This window comes from Aquarana catesbeiana, linkage group LG05, assembly GCF_042186555.1.
Source record: "Aquarana catesbeiana isolate 2022-GZ linkage group LG05, ASM4218655v1, whole genome shotgun sequence".
Classification (NCBI taxonomy): domain Eukaryota; kingdom Metazoa; phylum Chordata; class Amphibia; order Anura; family Ranidae; genus Aquarana; species Aquarana catesbeiana.
In genome coordinates, this window is record NC_133328.1 from 509,861,772 (window position 1) to 509,879,046 (window position 17,275).

At 43.0% G+C, this 17,275-nt stretch overlaps 1 protein-coding gene across 2 annotated transcripts in view; it reads right to left on the bottom strand.

The window, feature by feature from the left end:
* TCEA1 (transcription elongation factor A1) overlaps positions 1-17,275 on the bottom strand; it is a 64,294-nt gene that overhangs the window by 12,416 nt on the left and 34,603 nt on the right. Inside the window, exons 5-7 of one of the 2 annotated variants that reach the window (XM_073631604.1) lie at positions 8,477-8,622; positions 6,083-6,139; positions 890-1,044 (exon numbers count right to left, since the gene is read on the bottom strand). In XM_073631604.1, the coding sequence (XP_073487705.1) occupies positions 890-1,044; positions 6,083-6,139; positions 8,477-8,622 (358 nt within the window). Of the gene's footprint in view, positions 1-889; positions 1,045-6,082; positions 6,140-8,476; positions 8,626-17,275 lie in introns of both variants that reach the window. The other variant, XM_073631603.1, reaches the window with a different exon arrangement.

Here is a 17,275-nt window from a genome sequence, read left to right on the forward strand (position 1 = left end):
AGAGATTGAGGTAAGGCGTTCCAGAGAATAGGAGAGGTTCTAGCAAAGTTCTAGAGGCATGGGAGAAGGGGGATGAGGAGGCATGGGAGGGGGGGGGGGGAATGAGGAGGCATGGGAGAAAGGGGGGGAGGCATGGGAGAAAGGGGGGGAGGCATGGGAGAAAGGGGGGGAGGCATGGGAGAAAGGGGGGGAGGCATGGGAGAAAGGGGGGGAGGCATGGGAGAGAGGGGGGGTGTGAGGAAGCAAAAGAGCAGGAGATTTGGGGAGAACAAAATAGAAGGTTTGGCTGATATTTTGAGAAAAGTTTGATGATGTAGCTCAGGGCAGATTTGTATGTAAAGTCGATGGCTTTGCAGGTTAGTATTTTGAATTGTATTCATTAGGGCTAGCAGAAGCCAGTGGGGAAAGTGGCAGAGAGGGATGGCGGATACTGACGTCCGGTAGGATGGTTGAGTCTGGCAGTAACAGGCCAACAAAAAGGGAGTTGCAATACTCAACACAAGAAATAACAAGAGAATTAGTGCCATCATTGATTAAGAAGGGGGGAGTATTTTGGAAATTTTACAGAGGTAACAGCAGCAAGATTTATACAGTGACTGGATGTAGGGGCCCAAAGAAGAAGCTGGACTCCAGGATTACACCTAGCACCCTGGGCATGAGAGGAAGAACAGCCGATAGCTGTGCTATGAAGCTCAATGAAAAAGTGAGGTAAGGGGGAAAACCTCAAGCAATAAATAAATACTTTGCAACTTTTGATCTTTTTTTTATCTTCTGTGAATCAAATTCTTGCACTAATCCTACTAAGAACAAGGCAAAAGAGCTCAGGGGAGCACCACATTTTATGTGCTACAACTGCTAAAACATCTTTGTGACATCTTTACTCACTCACCTCTGCAGACATCTTGGCAAACACAATTGGAGAAATGTTGCCACAAAGGACATTTCGCCTTAAGTTTGGGTTTTTTCCATCCTTTAGGTTGGCGATTCTGCTCCGAACTCTGTTCTTGTACTTTGCATCTGTGTTTTTAAACTCTTGAAACACAGGTTCAATGCAGTCAAGGAAAAACAATTCTTAAAGTGGACCTTTAATATCTTCACAAGTCTACATAATTAAATTCATAAAACTCACTATCTCCACATAAAAAAAAAAAAAAAAAAAAAAAAGAGAAGACTTTTAGAACAGCTTACCTATAAAATCCTTTTCTTGGAGTACATCACGGGACACAGAGCCATAGTATTAACTATATTATATAACCCCTCCTCCTACCAGGAGTACCTCAGTTTTTGTAGAAAAGCAATATATCTAAACCCAAGAAAGTGGCGGAACCTCTGTGTCCCGTGATGTACTCCAAGAAAAGAATTTTACAGGTAACCTGTTATAAAAATCCTATTTTCTTTATCGTACATCCCGGGACACAGAGCCATAGTATTAACTATATGGGACGTCCCATAGCAATGCTATTTGGGTGGAGGGAAACAACCCGTAGGGCACCACCAGATTATAGGACCTATACTGCTGCCTGCAGCACACTGCGCCCAAAGGTGATATCCTCATGCCTTTGTACATCCACCTGATAAAACTTGGTAAACGTATGTACTGAAGACCAAGTTGCGGCCTTACAGATCTGAGCCATGGAGGCCTGGTGACGCACTGCCCAAGAAGCACTAACCACCCTGGTAGAGTGCGCTTTGACTTGAAAAGGTGGAATCTTACCCCTTAAATCATAAGCCTGAATTATAACTTGCCAAATCCACTTAGCGACAGTGGATTTCGATGCTACCTGTCCTTTTTTAGGATCTTCTGGCAGTATAAATAAGACATCAGTCTTCCGGATCTGAGCAGTCATCTTTAAATAGACACTTACTGCTCTGACCACATCAAGACAATGTAGGGACTTCTCTTCCCTGAAACACTGTTTTGGAAAAAACGATGGCAGGACAATATCTTGGTTCAGGTGAAAATCCAAGTCCACTTTTGGCAGAAAACCTGGACGAGGACACAACCCAACTCTGTCCTCGTGAATAATCAAATATGTCTCTTTACAAGAAAGAAAAAAAAATAAATTCCGAAACCCTCCTTGCTGAGGATATAGTATCCAAGAACACTAACTTCCTTGTCAGAAGGACTAAGGGATTATGTTGTATCGGTTCAAATGGCTGTTTTTGTAACACTGACAAAACCAAGTTCAGGTCCCAAGGTTTAAAGGAGGTCTGACTGGCGGATTAAGCCACATCACCCCTTGCATAAAACCCCAGACCAAATAATGTGAAGCAAGTGGTCTTTGAAATAAGACCGATAAAGCTGAGACTTGGCCCTTGATAGTACTCAAGGCCAGCTTCATCTATACTCCTATTTGTAGAAAGGCAAGAATTCTGCCTATGTTGTACTTCCGAGGGTGCCAACCCTTGGCCTCACACCAGGAAACATAAGCCCTCCAGACTCTATAATATATAGTTCTGGACGCTGGCTTACTTGCATTAATCAAGGTAGAAATAACTGACCCAGAGAGCAAACATTTCTTCAAAATGTGGGTTGCAATAGCCAAGCCATTAAATTTAGAGTTCATAAGGTAGGATGGAATATCGCCCCCTGTGAGTAGGTCTGGCCATGGTAGAAGGGACCATGGATCCTCCACCACCATGTTCACGATTTCTACATACCATGACCTTCTGGGCCATGCTGGCGCTACCAGAATTATTGGCTCTCTTTCCAGTTTGATCCTGCAAAGAAGAAGTCAAGGCAGCAACTGAATAGGGGGGAAATGCAAAAATCAGTGAGAACTAATCCCATGGGGTTACCAAAGCATCTTTTCCGCATGCAAGTGGATCCCTTATCCTGGACACAAAGTTGACCAACTTCATGTTGAATCTGGGCACCAGAAGATCTACGTCCGTAGTACCCCATGTTTGGCAAACAGCCCAAAAATGACGGGGTGAAGGTACCATTCCCCTGGGAGCAACTGCTAGTGGCTCAAGAAGTCCACCTGCCAATTTTCTACTCCTGGAATGAAAACTGCTGATAGGCACGGATAATTCCTTTCTGCCCAAGTTAGGATATGGTTCACCTCCCTCTGTGCCCTCTTGGGTGATTGATATAAACCACAGCTGTGGCATTGTCAGATTGGATCCTGACAGGACAACCCCGTAACCTGAATGTTCAGGCCTTTAGAGCCAGACCTGCTGCCCGAATCTCTAGGATGTTGATGGGCAAGGTCCTTTCGGTTCTCGACCATTGTCCCTGGACAGCTGTCTTTTCTAGTATGCTCCCCAACCTGTAAGATTGGCATCTGTCGTTACCACCTATCAGATAACTGGTCTGAAGGATTTTCCTTTCAGCAGATTCTGGGGTACCAACCACCAACTGAGGCTCTGGGACACCCTTAGGGACAGCTGCATGGGCAAGTCTAAAGCTTGAACCATTTTGTACCAAGCAGACAGGATACTGTTTTGCAACAGTCTCAAATGGAACTGGGCATAGGGAACCGCTTCTAATGAAGCCACCATCTTTACTAACAACCTCATGCAAAGGGGAATGGAGGGATCTCTTTTCGTCTTGACCATCTGCGCCAGCTCTCTTATGGTGTAGATCTTTGCCTGAGGCAAGAACACCTTTTTCTGAGCTGTGTCTATGATCAGACCCAAGTACTCCAGCCATTTTAGCGGTTTTAAGGAAGACTTCTCTAAGTTGAGAATCCAACCTAGACTTTCCAGGTAACTGGTTGTATTGCATACACTTTGCTCCAAACGAGCCACCTACTGGTCTATTAGCAATAGATAGTCTAGGTACACCAAGACTGTTATGCCCTGTGCCCTTAACCTGGCTGGAGGTGGGGCCAGGACTTTTGTAAACACCTTGGGTGCTGTAGTTAGCCCGAAGGGCAAGGCTACGAACTGGAAATGCTGCTCTTCTACCTCGAACCGCTGAATTCTTTGGTGAGTGGGAAATATAGGGACATGCAGACATGCATCCCTCATGTCGATAGATGCCATAAGTTCTCCTCCTTGTAGGATAGAAACCACTGACCTGATCGACTCCATGCAAAAGGAGCGAAACTTCAGGAACGAATTTAGATTTTTTTAGATCTAGAATGGGTCTGACATCTCCATTCGGTTTTGTACCGCAAAGAGGTTTGAATAAAACCCCAGACCTTGCTCTTCTGTGGGGATTTGAATGATCACCCCATGAGCCATCTAGTGCCCGAAACAGAGATTGCCTTTTCCCTGGATCTTTGGGAGCGTTTGACCTCCCAGAAGTTCTCCTCCTGAGATTGCGAGGCTGAAAAGGGTTCATCTACTGTTGTTTCCTCCGCAGAGGACTAATCGGTTTGTCTTTCCTCCTGATCACCTGAGAGCAACACCTCATCCTCTACCCACTGTCCCCTTGGTAAAGGGTCTAAGGTGGGAGAAGGGGGATCTAACATGCTTCCTATCCCTTTGGATGAAGGATGCGATTAAAGCCGCTAATCTTCTCTCTAGGCCCAGCAGCGCGGAGGAAAAAGGCATCTTCAGTCACATATACAGGGGCTGAGATGTGAAGCAGCTGCACCACCAATTTGTTCCAATGATTTATCCTGGCTTGCCACAACTGGTATTTCAGGCGAGGATGAATGTGTGGAGGCACGACTGGAGTTCCCAGCGCCTGGAGGTGGAATCTTTGGTACCTTTGAGGTCTTTTTGGTGTCTTTTTTGGAAGACAAAGTCCTAAGCAGAAAAAGCAGAGGCACTATTTAAATGCACTAATCAATAGTCTGACAGTATAATGCCGCTAATACAAGTTCAGCCTAGCGTTTAGGAATACCCGTTTTGCACCCTTACATGCCCCACTGCTCCTGTGTCCCGAGTGTAGCGAGCTTGCTTCTCCTTGCTACACAGCCAAGGAGAGACTGCTCCAGGTAATGTCTCCTCTCTGTGGACATTATGTCCCACATACTGTGCCTAGGCCCCGCCCCCTCCGTACAACCCCCCCTTCGTTTGAAATTTCAAAACGTTCCCGCATGCGGGCAGCCTTCGGGTCCCGCAGACCCAACACGAGGGGGTGGAGATGGGGGAGGCAGAGCTTAAATGACACCTAGCAGGAGAAAAATCTCTGGAGCCGAAAACCGGGACCATACAAGGGGAGCCACAAGAATTGTTGATCCCTAACCCCTCTTGGTCCCTCCAGAGGGGAGAAATGCAGGGTGGCAGACCTCTTACCGGCAAGAGGAATCCCCACTGTGCAAGCTGCTGCCACACAGACTGACACTGAGCTGAAGTGAAGACAACAGATTAAGGCATGTGCATATACTCCCTCTAGTGGAGGCTTAAGGCATGACAACATTTTTCCCAAAGGAAGAAAAAAACCATAGGTGGACTTTTTCAGTTCCTAGGCCTTCACCCTTACCTTAACCTCACCGCAGGTCTGTCTGCTGAACAGACAGATCCAACCTTCACCCATCACGGCGGGCTGCGTTTGGCAAACCTTCAAGTCCCTTTTTATCGCGGTTCCACTAACTTGGACCTGTATAGCAACCCTCAGGAAAAACTTTAGGTAATGTGAGCATGACCAAAAAGCCCTGGTCCCGGGGTCCAGCCCTGCAAGGAGAGGCATTACAGGCAAAACCTCGCTCTTCGTATACGAGTCCCGGGTACCATCCACTTTGGCCTCAGTGGCACTTTGGATGGATCTGGTCTGTGGAGGCTTTTTAAATCCAGCAAGGATCCCTCCAGCGGAGCTCCTCAAAGCACATCTTCACTCGTGACCAACACCTTGGACACTGGCGAAAAAAAACTGAGGTACTCCTGGTAGAAGGGGTTATATAGGGAGTGAACTTCCTGTATTGGTTATGCCAGTGTCCATCACTGAAGGTGGCTATAACCCATATAGTTAATACTATGGCTCTGTGTCCCGTGATGTACAATAAAGAAAAACACATGTACCCTTCATTCTTAGAGAGATATGTGCCTGTCTACAGGCATCTTGAGGCTAGCCACAATTGGAGCAATAATTGGAAACAGTTTTACTATCTAGCAGACAAACCAAAAAGGTAGGTCTTCATACCAACTATATATACACAATAAATGAATCCACAAATAAAAAGGATATCTTCTTCAATCTGAGCCCCAAGCTCCTCATCATCTGCACCAATTGTAATGTAATCATCTATAGGAAGAAAACCAACATTTTAAAAAAAGAAACACAATAGAATACATATTATTACATGCAATGTTTTCTATCAGCCAACTCATCAAATATGCTTCACTCAAGAATTATTTTCCAAAGCTGTTAAAACGATGGTAACTTGACCCAATGCCTGCTTACCCCTAACAAAAGACATTTGAATGAGAACAAGTAACACCATCAGAATCAAATAGAATTTGCCAGCACTATGCATAAAAGCTCTTTTCACTATGTAACTGGGCAAAAATATCAAAAGGTTTAAACTCTGCACAAGACGGAACCAATATACAGTCCAAATGCCAAAAAGTGGGGCTAATGTGTAAAATCTAAATAAAAACAGAGTGCAATGATTTACAAAATCTTATAAACCCACATTTTATTTACAATAAAAAACAACAACATTATGTTTCAACTATTTAAGAAAAAAAATAAGTTAAGTTTGACATTATGGCAGCAACACGTCTCAAAAAAGTTGGGACAGGGCAACAAAAAGCTGACAATATACAACCCAAACTCTAAAATTGTTGGGGCAGGGCCATGCTTTCCACAGTGTAGCATCCCCTCTTCTTTTAACACTCTAAACTTCAGGGAACTGAGGAAATCAGTTTCTGGAGTTTAGGGAGAAGAATATTGTCCCATTTTTGCCTGAGTATATGCTGCTCTAAAAACCTGGATATATCTTTCAGCATTGATGTTGCCTTTGTAGATGTGTAAGCTGCCCATTCCAATGCACCCCCATACCATCAGAGTGGAAGTCTTTTGAACTGAAAGCTGATAAGCTGGAAGGTTCCTCTCCTCTTTAGTCTGAGGATGCAGCACTCATGGTTGTCAAAAAGAATGTCAAATTTTGATCTGACCACAGAACAGTTTTCCACTTTGCAACAGACCATTTTAAAGGAGCTCTGGCTCAGAGAAGACGGTGGTATTTCCAGATCATGTTCAGACGATTTCTGAAAAATTATCACTTCAGGGAAGCCTATCCTGCCTTCAGCTAACAAATTTTTTATTTCACCCATCAGTTCATCCCCAGTCATTACCTATTGTTCCACCTGCCCCTTCCTATTAGATTGAAAGCGCTCAGGAGCAGGGCCCTCCTAACCCTCTTGTACTGCTGCTGTATGGTTTCCCTTGATATTGTGAACTGCTGCATAAACAGTTGGCGCTATATAAATCCTGTATTAGAACATATAATAATAAACATTCAGATATGGCTTCTTTGCATGATAGCGCTTTGCCTTGGATAGATGGCATGGCGAACTGTGTTCAGACAGCGATTGTTGGAAGCATTCCTGAGCCCTTGCAATGATGTCTATCTAAGAATCATGATCATTGTTAATTCAGTGCCATCTGAAGGCCCGAAGATCACAGGCATCCAATACTGTGTTTTGGCCTAGTCCCTTGCACAAAGATTTCTCCAGGTTTTTGGAATCTTGATATTATGTACTGTAGATAATATATTTAAAGTCTGCAATTTTAAGGAAAATTCTGAAATTGTTTGCCATTTTTTAGACACAGCTTTTCAAATTAGTAACCCTCTGCTCATGTTTACTCCTGAGACACTGACTCTCTTAAATGCTCTTTTTATATCCAATCATGTTATAAACCTGTTGCCAATCAACCTGATTAGTTGCAAAAATGTTCTGCCAGCTCTTCCATGTTAGTGCCACTATGCCAGCTTTTTGGTGCCCTGTTCCATGAATTTCAAACTTACCTTAATTTTTTTTCTTAAAATGGCACATTTTCTCAGTTTAAACATTTGATATGTTTTCTATAGTAAATAAAATATGGGTTTATGGGATTTGCAAATCATCGCATTCTGTTTCTATGTAGATTTTACACAGCGTCCCAACTTTTTTGGAATTGGGGTAGTAATTTCTGGATTGATATTATCAAGGATATTGTGAGGGATAAACTGCATATTACCTCATTCCAGGAAAAGCAGCTTCCCAGACCTGTGAAGAATGTTATGGAAAGGCTTACATAATTTGCAGTTTGATTCCTCACAATTTCTTATGGTGTGATATTACAAAGATACATAAATATACTTCTGTAACGTCATGCATCTCTCGCATACACATTGCTAAAGACTGTTATGCCCTCTAGTGGCCACAAACTAGAAAAAAAAAAAAAAAAAAAAAAAAAACGATTTATAAAAACTTAAAAAGTAATAAAGTTCCCTCCCACCTCCCAAAACAATGCTATAGTGACCAAATTTATGATTTCCTAAAGAGATTATAGGCAAGTTTCTACTTTGTGGAGAACTTTAAATTTTCCCCAATACTCGTCTTAAGTTTGTTATATGTATCTACTGAAACTCACCTCCTGTTTTCAGGGCTGCAGATAGCAGTTCTCTGCATTTAATCCTAACAGAGTCTGATGTACTAGGAGCTCGTGGATAAGAGGTAATGAAGTTTTCAGGTGGGACGGCACAGTCATCCTTCCGAAAGCTGGAATTACTGCTTGAACTGCTGAGAGTGGAAAAGAAAGCAGGGTAAACAGAACGGCCTACAAAACTGTATACCGCTCTGAACCAAACCAGAATCTGTCAGTCATTCTAAATAGATATGTACAATTTACTAGCAAACTCTAGCAGAGGTTTCCAGTGCAGTGGAAATGTTGAGCTCTACTCACACAAAGCACCTGAAAAACTAGAAGGGTGGCCTCCCATTAGTTGGTAGAGTCCAGGTAAAACTAATAAATTTACATGAAGACAGCAACTGAAGGAGAAATTTCAAACAAGTTATGAAAACCCATCCCTAAGAAGTACCTAGGCTGGTCACTAACAGCAAACTTAAGTTAGCAAGTAATTGGAGGCACGAGGGAACTAAAAGGGAGTTAAATGCACATATTCGCCAGCACACCACGATGTGATCTCTCGTAGGCTCAATTCGGGCCCTGGTGTCTCCTTGTTGGGTGAACATTCTGAAACCCACCTGCTTGGGTGTTTAGTATGCTGAGGTCACCTGTAACCTCTCCATTAAAAGATGTCCTTATCCCCCTGAGGAAGATTTGAACTATTTGAAACATTTATCAAGTCTATAATGTTGTTTATCTCTGCCATTGGGACATCCTGTGTAGTATAGGGTACATATACAGGAGTTCATGTTTTTATAATTGCACTTTTTTGAAAATTGATGTCATTTTGTAGCAATAAAATATATATTTTTTTATATATCCAATTAACTTATTTTGTATTTTTTGCTGCCTAAAAGCCCCTGAGTTTTGTCTACCTTTTTGTTACAAATTTTGGAGTTAGCAGCACATTTTTTCACCCAGATGGATGAGCTCCTCCATCTATGTAAACCCTCACATACACTCAGTGAAGTAAAGCGCCTCAGATGATACAGAGATGAAACAAATCACCCTACATATGTTTTACATGTATATCTGCTGTCTTCAGCTTTCCACATTCTTTAGAAAGTGCACATTGTGTTAGAAATCTTTCTACCCATTTTAGCAATAGGAGTGGACTCTGGGCTTTCACTGTGTGAGAGCTGATTGGAGGAAAGGCGCACACTGTCCAATCACAGCTGATCACGGTGTAAACAGTTAGAGCCAATGGGCTGCTCTTTTGACGGTGGGGGTCTGCGGTGCAGCCCCCCCTCCCGAGGATGCCCACCACTGATGATCACCAGGTATGCCACCCATGGTCACCAGGGATGCCAATCTGTGCCCAAAAATAATGCCAGTGCTCATCAGTAATAGCCCGCCAGTGCCTCCTTTACAGGAGCCCATCTGTGCCACCCAGTGTCCAACCGTGCCGCCTTTCAGTCCCGCCTTACCTTAAGGAAAACTTTTTTTTTCAAATATTTGGTCTTTTATTTATTTAGCAAAAAATATAAAAACACCAGGAGGTGATCAAATACCACCAAAAGAAAGCTCTATTTGTGGGAGAGACAGATCGTGTGTTCCTACAAGCTAGGAAGAACGATCTGTCATCTCCTCTAGTCAGTTCCTTCTCCCTACAGTTAGAACAAACGAGGGAACACAGTTAAACCCTTCCCTGCCAGTGACATTTACTCAGTAATCAGTGCATTTTTATAACACTGATCACTGTATAAATGTCAATGGTCCAAAAAATGTGTCAAGTGTCCGATCTGGCCGCCATATTGTCGCAGTCCCGATAAAAATTGCAGATCACCGCCATTACTAGTTAAAAATAAAATATATAATAAAAATGCCATAAATCTTTCCCATAGTTTGTAGACGCTATAACTTTTGCGCAAACCAATCAATACACGCTTATTGTGATTTTTATTACCAAAAATATGTAGAAGAATACATATCGGCCTAAACTGAGGAAAAAATTTGCATTTTTTTAAAAAAATTGGGGATATTTATTTTAGCAAAAAGTACAAAATAATGTGTTTTTTTTCCAAAATTGTCGCTCATTTTTTTTTTGTTTATAGCGCTAAAAATAAAAACCGCAGGTGATCAAATACCACCAAAAGAAAGCTTTATTTGTGGGGGAAAAAAAAAAAAAAAAAAGGATGGCAATTTTGTTTGGGTACAACGTTGCACGACCGCGCAATTGTCAGTTAAAGCGACGCAGTGCCGTATCACAAAAAAAGGTCTGGTCATTAAGCAGGCAAATCTTCCGGGGCCGAAGTGGTTAAGGGAAAAACTTAAAAATAATGCTATCTGTGATAAGATAAAAACTATGGGGAGAGAAATGAAACCATTGCAGGAAGGGAAAAATAACATTTCTGAAGGCTTTAGTGTAAAGGCAGTGTATATTATAGTGCTTTTGGCATCGCTCAAAGTAGAGGCGAAGGTATATGCTTGTGTCCCCGGACATAGGGTGCAGGCTTCTCCTGATACAATTCCAGAGGGTTAGTAAACGTAAAGAGGAAGGGATTGCTGCTACTGCCGACCAGCCCAGGTGAACGTTCAGGAGTGACCTTAGCCTACATGTCTCCACCACAGCTCACATCCTGCAGATGCAGTGTATGTTACACCCCATCTGCCATGCCGAGAGTTATGGCCTGTACACACGACCCGAAAATCGAATGAAAAATACAGCTTTTGACGTGATCGTACAATAATCGGATCGTTAGTACAGAGCTTTCGATAGCCGATCACGACAGTTCATCCGATATTATTCGATCGGACAAGCACGAAAATGTTCTACTTATGACTAGTCAGCAAAAAACGTCAGACAATCGTCCGATTTTTGGATCATGTGTACGGGGCCTTAGGCTTAACTTCTATGCAGCTTGCTTTTGGTTGTTTATGCAGAGCTTTTTGCAAACACGATTTGCATTTTGCAATTTTTTTTTTGTTTGGCCAATTTGTTGTTGGGCAGATTAAAAAATGCAAATTTGCTGAAAAAAAACTCACTACATGCTTTTCTGCAGCCTCTGTTGAAATCTACTGAACCAAAAAAAAAAAGCATCACTTTGTGTTTAAAAAAGTCCCTGACCTGTTCCAAAAATGCAGTGTTTGAAAAAAGCATAGATGTGAACAGGTCCCATAGGAAACCATGTTAAATTAACTGTAGTGCGTTTCTTCAAAAAGCCCCAAAAAACACATAGGTGTGAACTAGGCCCCAAAATGCGTAGGAGCTACAGAATTGCTCTCCTTCGGAGGAAACATTGCAGTATAAGCTACCATACCTGCAAAGCAAATACAATAAAACATAGCAATAAGAGAGAGAACGATATAGAACAATAGAGAGCGAACATAAGAGAACGAGAGAACGCGCACGAGAGAGAGAGAGCGAGAGAGAGCGCACGAGAGAGAGAGAGCGAGAGAGAACGAACGAGAGAGAGCGAGAGAGAACGAACGAGAGAGAGCGAGAGAGAACGAACGAGAGAGAGAGAGAGAGAACGAACGAGAGAGAGAGAGAACGAACGAGAGAGAGAGAGAACGAACGAGAGAGAGAGAGAGAACGAACGAGAGAGAGAGAGAACGAACGAGAGAGAGAGAGAGAACGAACGAGAGAGAGAGAGAGAACGAACGAGAGAAAGAGAGAGAGAACGAACGAGAGAGAGAGAGAGAGAACGAACGAGAGAGAGAGAACGAACGAGAGAGAGAGAACGAGAGAGAGAGAGAGAACGAGAGAGAGAGAGAGAACGAACGAGAGAGAGAGAGAACGAACGAGAGAGAGAGAGAACGAACGAGAGAGAGAGAGAACGAACGAGAGAGAACGAACGAGAGAGAGAGAGAGAGAACGAACGAGAGAGAGAGAGAGAGAACGAACGAGAGAGAGAGAGAGAGAACGAACGAGAGAGAGAGAGCGAACGAGAGAGAGAGAGAACGAACGAGAGAGAGAGAGAACGAACGAGAGAGAGAGAGAACGAACGAGAGAGAGAACGAACGAGAGAGAGAACGAACGAGAGAGAGAACGAACGAGAGAGAGAGAGAGAACGAACGAGAGAGAGAGAACGAACGAGAGAGAGAGAACGAACGAGAGAGAGAGAGAGAGAGAGAACGAACGAGAGAGAGAACGAACGAGAGAGAGAGAGAACGAACGAGAGAGAGAGAACGAACGAGAGAGAGAGAGAACGAACGAGAGAGAGAGAGAGAGAACGAACGAGAGAGAACGAACGAGAGAGAGAGAGAACGAACGAGAGAGAGAGAGAGAACGAACGAGAGAGAGAGAGAACGAACGAGAGAGAGAGAGAACGAACGAGAGAGAGAGAGAACATGCACATAAAAATTGTATGTAGTAGCAGAGTACAGACTCATATAGAGTGTAAAAAGGTATTTTTATTTAATGTGGAAATTCATTTTCTAAAAACAATGTGGACGTCATAAATAAAAATTAAAAGCCACCCTGCCCCCAGGCCTGAATGAGGCCGTCTGTTTTAAGCCATTCCTCGAGGGGTTTAACTCCGGGGGAATGGAGAAATAAATTAGGGATATTAATTCATGTATTTACCCCCTCTACATCTCCTCTTAAATAGGGAAGTAAGATGCCACTTCCTTTCCCTCTGCCTGACCCTATATAGATTACTCTTTCTTTCTTTCTATCTACACACGATACAGCAGTTTGGCACATTCATTATCTTTGCTGTATTATCTGTATGTATTTTAAACTCCCAGGATGTAGAGTATGTTACACATTTGACCCCAATAAGATAAATCATTTTAAACCCCCTCAGATAGACCCGTCAGCGGTATCATTTGCATCCGCTAATTAAATTTAGTGTTGAAAACTCACAAGATGTGTGTAGTATATAACCTCCTCCTGTCCCTATATTTCTCTGGGTTTGTTTGGCTTGCATTTTTGTGCCTGTCCAAGTTACCATCAAGGTATGAACTATCAAGTAATGTAAACACATGGGGTCATGTGTGAGCCTATGCGGACATCTCGGGAATATTGTGTACATAAAGAACTTATACATGATCATGTTTACCTAGATCTTTTGTTGTAGTCCATGACTGTAATGATTGTTATGCCTGCCTATATCAGACGAAAATAAGTTTAATGTATTTAACATGCCAATCAACTGTCTACCATATTCAATTATCTGTTGAGTGTGGGAGAGTGCCATCTTTGGCTCGATTACATGTGTCCCCTGGGACCTGATGCCACTACCGGAAGCTGATCCCTTGCATACAGTTTTACCACTTGTTGGTTCACACTCAATTCGGCCCATTGGGGGCCGCTACTACAGATTTGGACAATGCTATTCAGTGACTCTGTGGCTCAATGGAGATTATGACACTGCAAATTCTGTCATTACCTGTTTTAAACATCAGTTCCCAGGAGTGCACCTAAAGGATCACCGTCTAAATATTTTGGAATGCCATATATCAATTGAACATGGATGTTTAAATGAATTGTTTCAGCTTTTAACCAGTATGAAGGCACAACAACAAATTAAAAATTATTCCATTACACAGACAACTCTGGATCAGGCTTAGCCCTAGCCAGGGGTCACATCTCCACATAGAGTGTTAATTGGAAGAACAGCATGCTTAATCCAAGCCAAAGTGGCGTGCCTCCCCTTGATGGTTCCATCCTGAAAGGCCCCGACCGGGTTAAGGTCGCAAGCTCTTCCAAGCTTGCCATTTGGTAAGCGCGCATTTTTACTATCACAGTGGTGTGGTGAAGGACTTATTGATTTCCATTTATTCACGCTTCTTCTTTTTACCATCCATGATTGGTTTTTGAATAGGACGGTCCAGCTGTTTTTGTAATCTATGAACTTGGAGCCTATCCCAATTTTTGGGCTTAATATTTTCACATTTTTCGTTTTGGTTTTATCATATAGAACTTTTTTATCACAGCGCTGCTCCTCTTGTATTTACTTTGTTATGTGTGTATCCCACATTTTAGCGGCTGCTTCATGCTGATGTTTGATCACTGATTTGTCACATTAGATTGCTTTCAATTTTTGTTTTCAATATGTTTTTATGCACCAATTCAGCTAAGGTATAGCGCGGTGATCTGCCTTTTTTCTACCATATTCAATTATTGTGACCATGCATGCCATTGTTTAGCCCTTCTCTTATAGTGTAAACCAATTTTTTGCCCTTTTTCGATCAATCATAATAAGCATTGTCAAGTATATAAAACTGTATTGAATATCTAGATTCTCGTTCTGCTGTTCCCTATTGACTTTTTTGGTATTGAGTATATACAATCTATCTATAATCTCCAAATACTGCCAACCAGCTTGTTTATTATGTCTAACCATAACCATTTTCTTATCTTGGTTGCCTCTCGTTCTGCCCCCCCCCGGGGTGCGTCTGACCCGAGCGATTGCTACCTACCTGGGCGGCGCCACAGGAGGTTACTAGGGCGACACAACATCCACGCCCTTGCCTCCATATTGCCACTCCGGCGGACATGCTGAGTCCGCCAGATAGGCATGTCCGTGCCGGTGGGATGGGTGTTCGCGACGTCGCCCCCAACGTCACTGCGCTCGCGCGGCAGGGGCGGCGCCGTGCATCCCCGTCTCAGGGGGCTGCAATTAAGGCTTCCCAGCTGATGGGCTCCATCACACAGTTGAGCGCGATTGCTAGCGCCAGCTGATTGGAGCCCGCCGGCTACATATATCAGCCCCTCTCAGTCCTAGCTAAGGCGCTTTACCTGCCGGACGCTTGGACGTGGGGCCAGCTGCACCTATATACTACTGAATCAAGGTATTGATCTATATCTTTTGTCACAACAAATCGGGACATGACTGTGCTCTTCTCCCTTTCCTGTAATCCTCACTTGGGAATATACAACCTGCCCTATTGCTTTTGTCTGTTAAGACTTTAAACAACAGTCTCTCTTACAATTTTATATTTTCAACTACAGCACTAGACCCATATTTATGAAGCAGTGCTGACAAAGTAGTTAACACTATTGCACTATTAAATGACACATAATTTGTGCTAGTTTCACACTACCTGCATACATTATTTATATTGTGTTCTTTCCACAACACATATTTTACCACAAATATTATGAGCTAAACTACAAATTTATTACACAATACAGGCAAACTATACTGTGCTACACAAATTTTGCCGGTGGATATTATATTATGTATGTTTGGTATTTCCCTATACATACAAATCTACCATACAATACAGGCGAACTATATTATATTATATAAATTTTAATATGTATTTGACAGTCTTTCACACCAGCCTGCCCCTTTATTGCTCCAATACTTTCATTATATAATATGCCCATACATCTGACACCCATTTAACTCTTGTTTACAGGGTTGCCTTTCTAGCCCCAGTATATCGCTCTGGCCTGCACGCGCCTGGGAGGGACAGGGATAGGTGAAACCTTGTGTCTCCTTTTGGAGATCTACGATCTATCTACATCTAATTGAATTTACTATATTGAAGGAACAGCACCTGTATCTACACCTATATACTTGGCCACCATCCTTCTGAATATGCCTCGCTTTTTCATGTGGTTTTTATATAAAAAAAAATTCTTCCTCAGAGTAACCAATGATAACAGGCCCAGGTAGGTGATCAATCTATAATTTTACCTCTATACAGATTTCTATTGATAATTCTATACAATAATCAACTGACTTATTACGTATATGTTTCCCTATCAATTTAGATGAATCCCTCTTTTCAATTTTGCCCCTGAAGGACTGATATATTTGTACCCCGAAACGCGTCGGGCTTGAAAAGAGATTTTTTTCTGCATACCATATCATGGTTGATGAATTTATATGAATCATGTTTATTATGTAAATTGTTTTGCTATTTATGACGTCCACATTGTTTTTAGAAAATGAATTTCCTCATTAAATAAAAATACTTTTTTACTCTCTATATGAGTCTGTACTCTGCTACTACATACAATTTATGTGCAAGTGCTGGGAAAATCCACTCAGGGGAACCCCATTTTTCTGCTGTCTATGTTTTATTGGATGTGGCACGGCCCCCCTTTCTTTTCCTAGGAGAGTTGGTCGCTCTTTTCCTAGAGAGAGAGACCAAACGAGAGAGAGAGAGAGAGACCGAACGAGAGAGAGAGAGAGAGACCGAACGAGAGAGAGAGAGAGAGACCGAACGAGAGAGAGAGAGAGAGACCGAACGAGAGAGAGAGAGAGAGACCGAACGAGAGAGAGAGAGAGAGAGACCGAACGAGAGAGAGAGAGAGAGAGACCGAACGAGAGAGAGAGAGAGAGAGACCGAACGAGAGAGAGAGAGACCGAACGAGAGAGAGAGAGAGAGACCGAACGAGAGAGAGAGAGAGAGACCGAACGAGAGAGAGAGAGAGACCGAACGAGAGAGAGAGAGACCGAACGAGAGAGAGAGAGACCGAACGAGAGAGAGAGAGACCGAACGAGAGAGAGAGAGACCGAACGAGAGAGAGAGAGACCGAACGAGAGAGAGAGAGACCGAACGAGAGAGACCGAACGAGAGAGACCGAACGAGAGAGACCGAACGAGAGAGACCGAACGAGAGAGACCGAACGAGAGAGACCGAACGAGAGAGACCGAACGAGAGAGACCGAACGAGAGAGACCGAACGAGAGAGACCGAACGAGAGAGACCGAACGAGAGAGACCGAACGAGAGAGAGAGAGACCGAACGAGAGAGAGAGAGACCGAACGAGAGAGAGAGAGACCGAACGAGAGAGAGAGAGACCGAACGAGAGAGAGAGAGACCGAACGAGAGAGAGAGAGACCGAACGAGAGAGAGA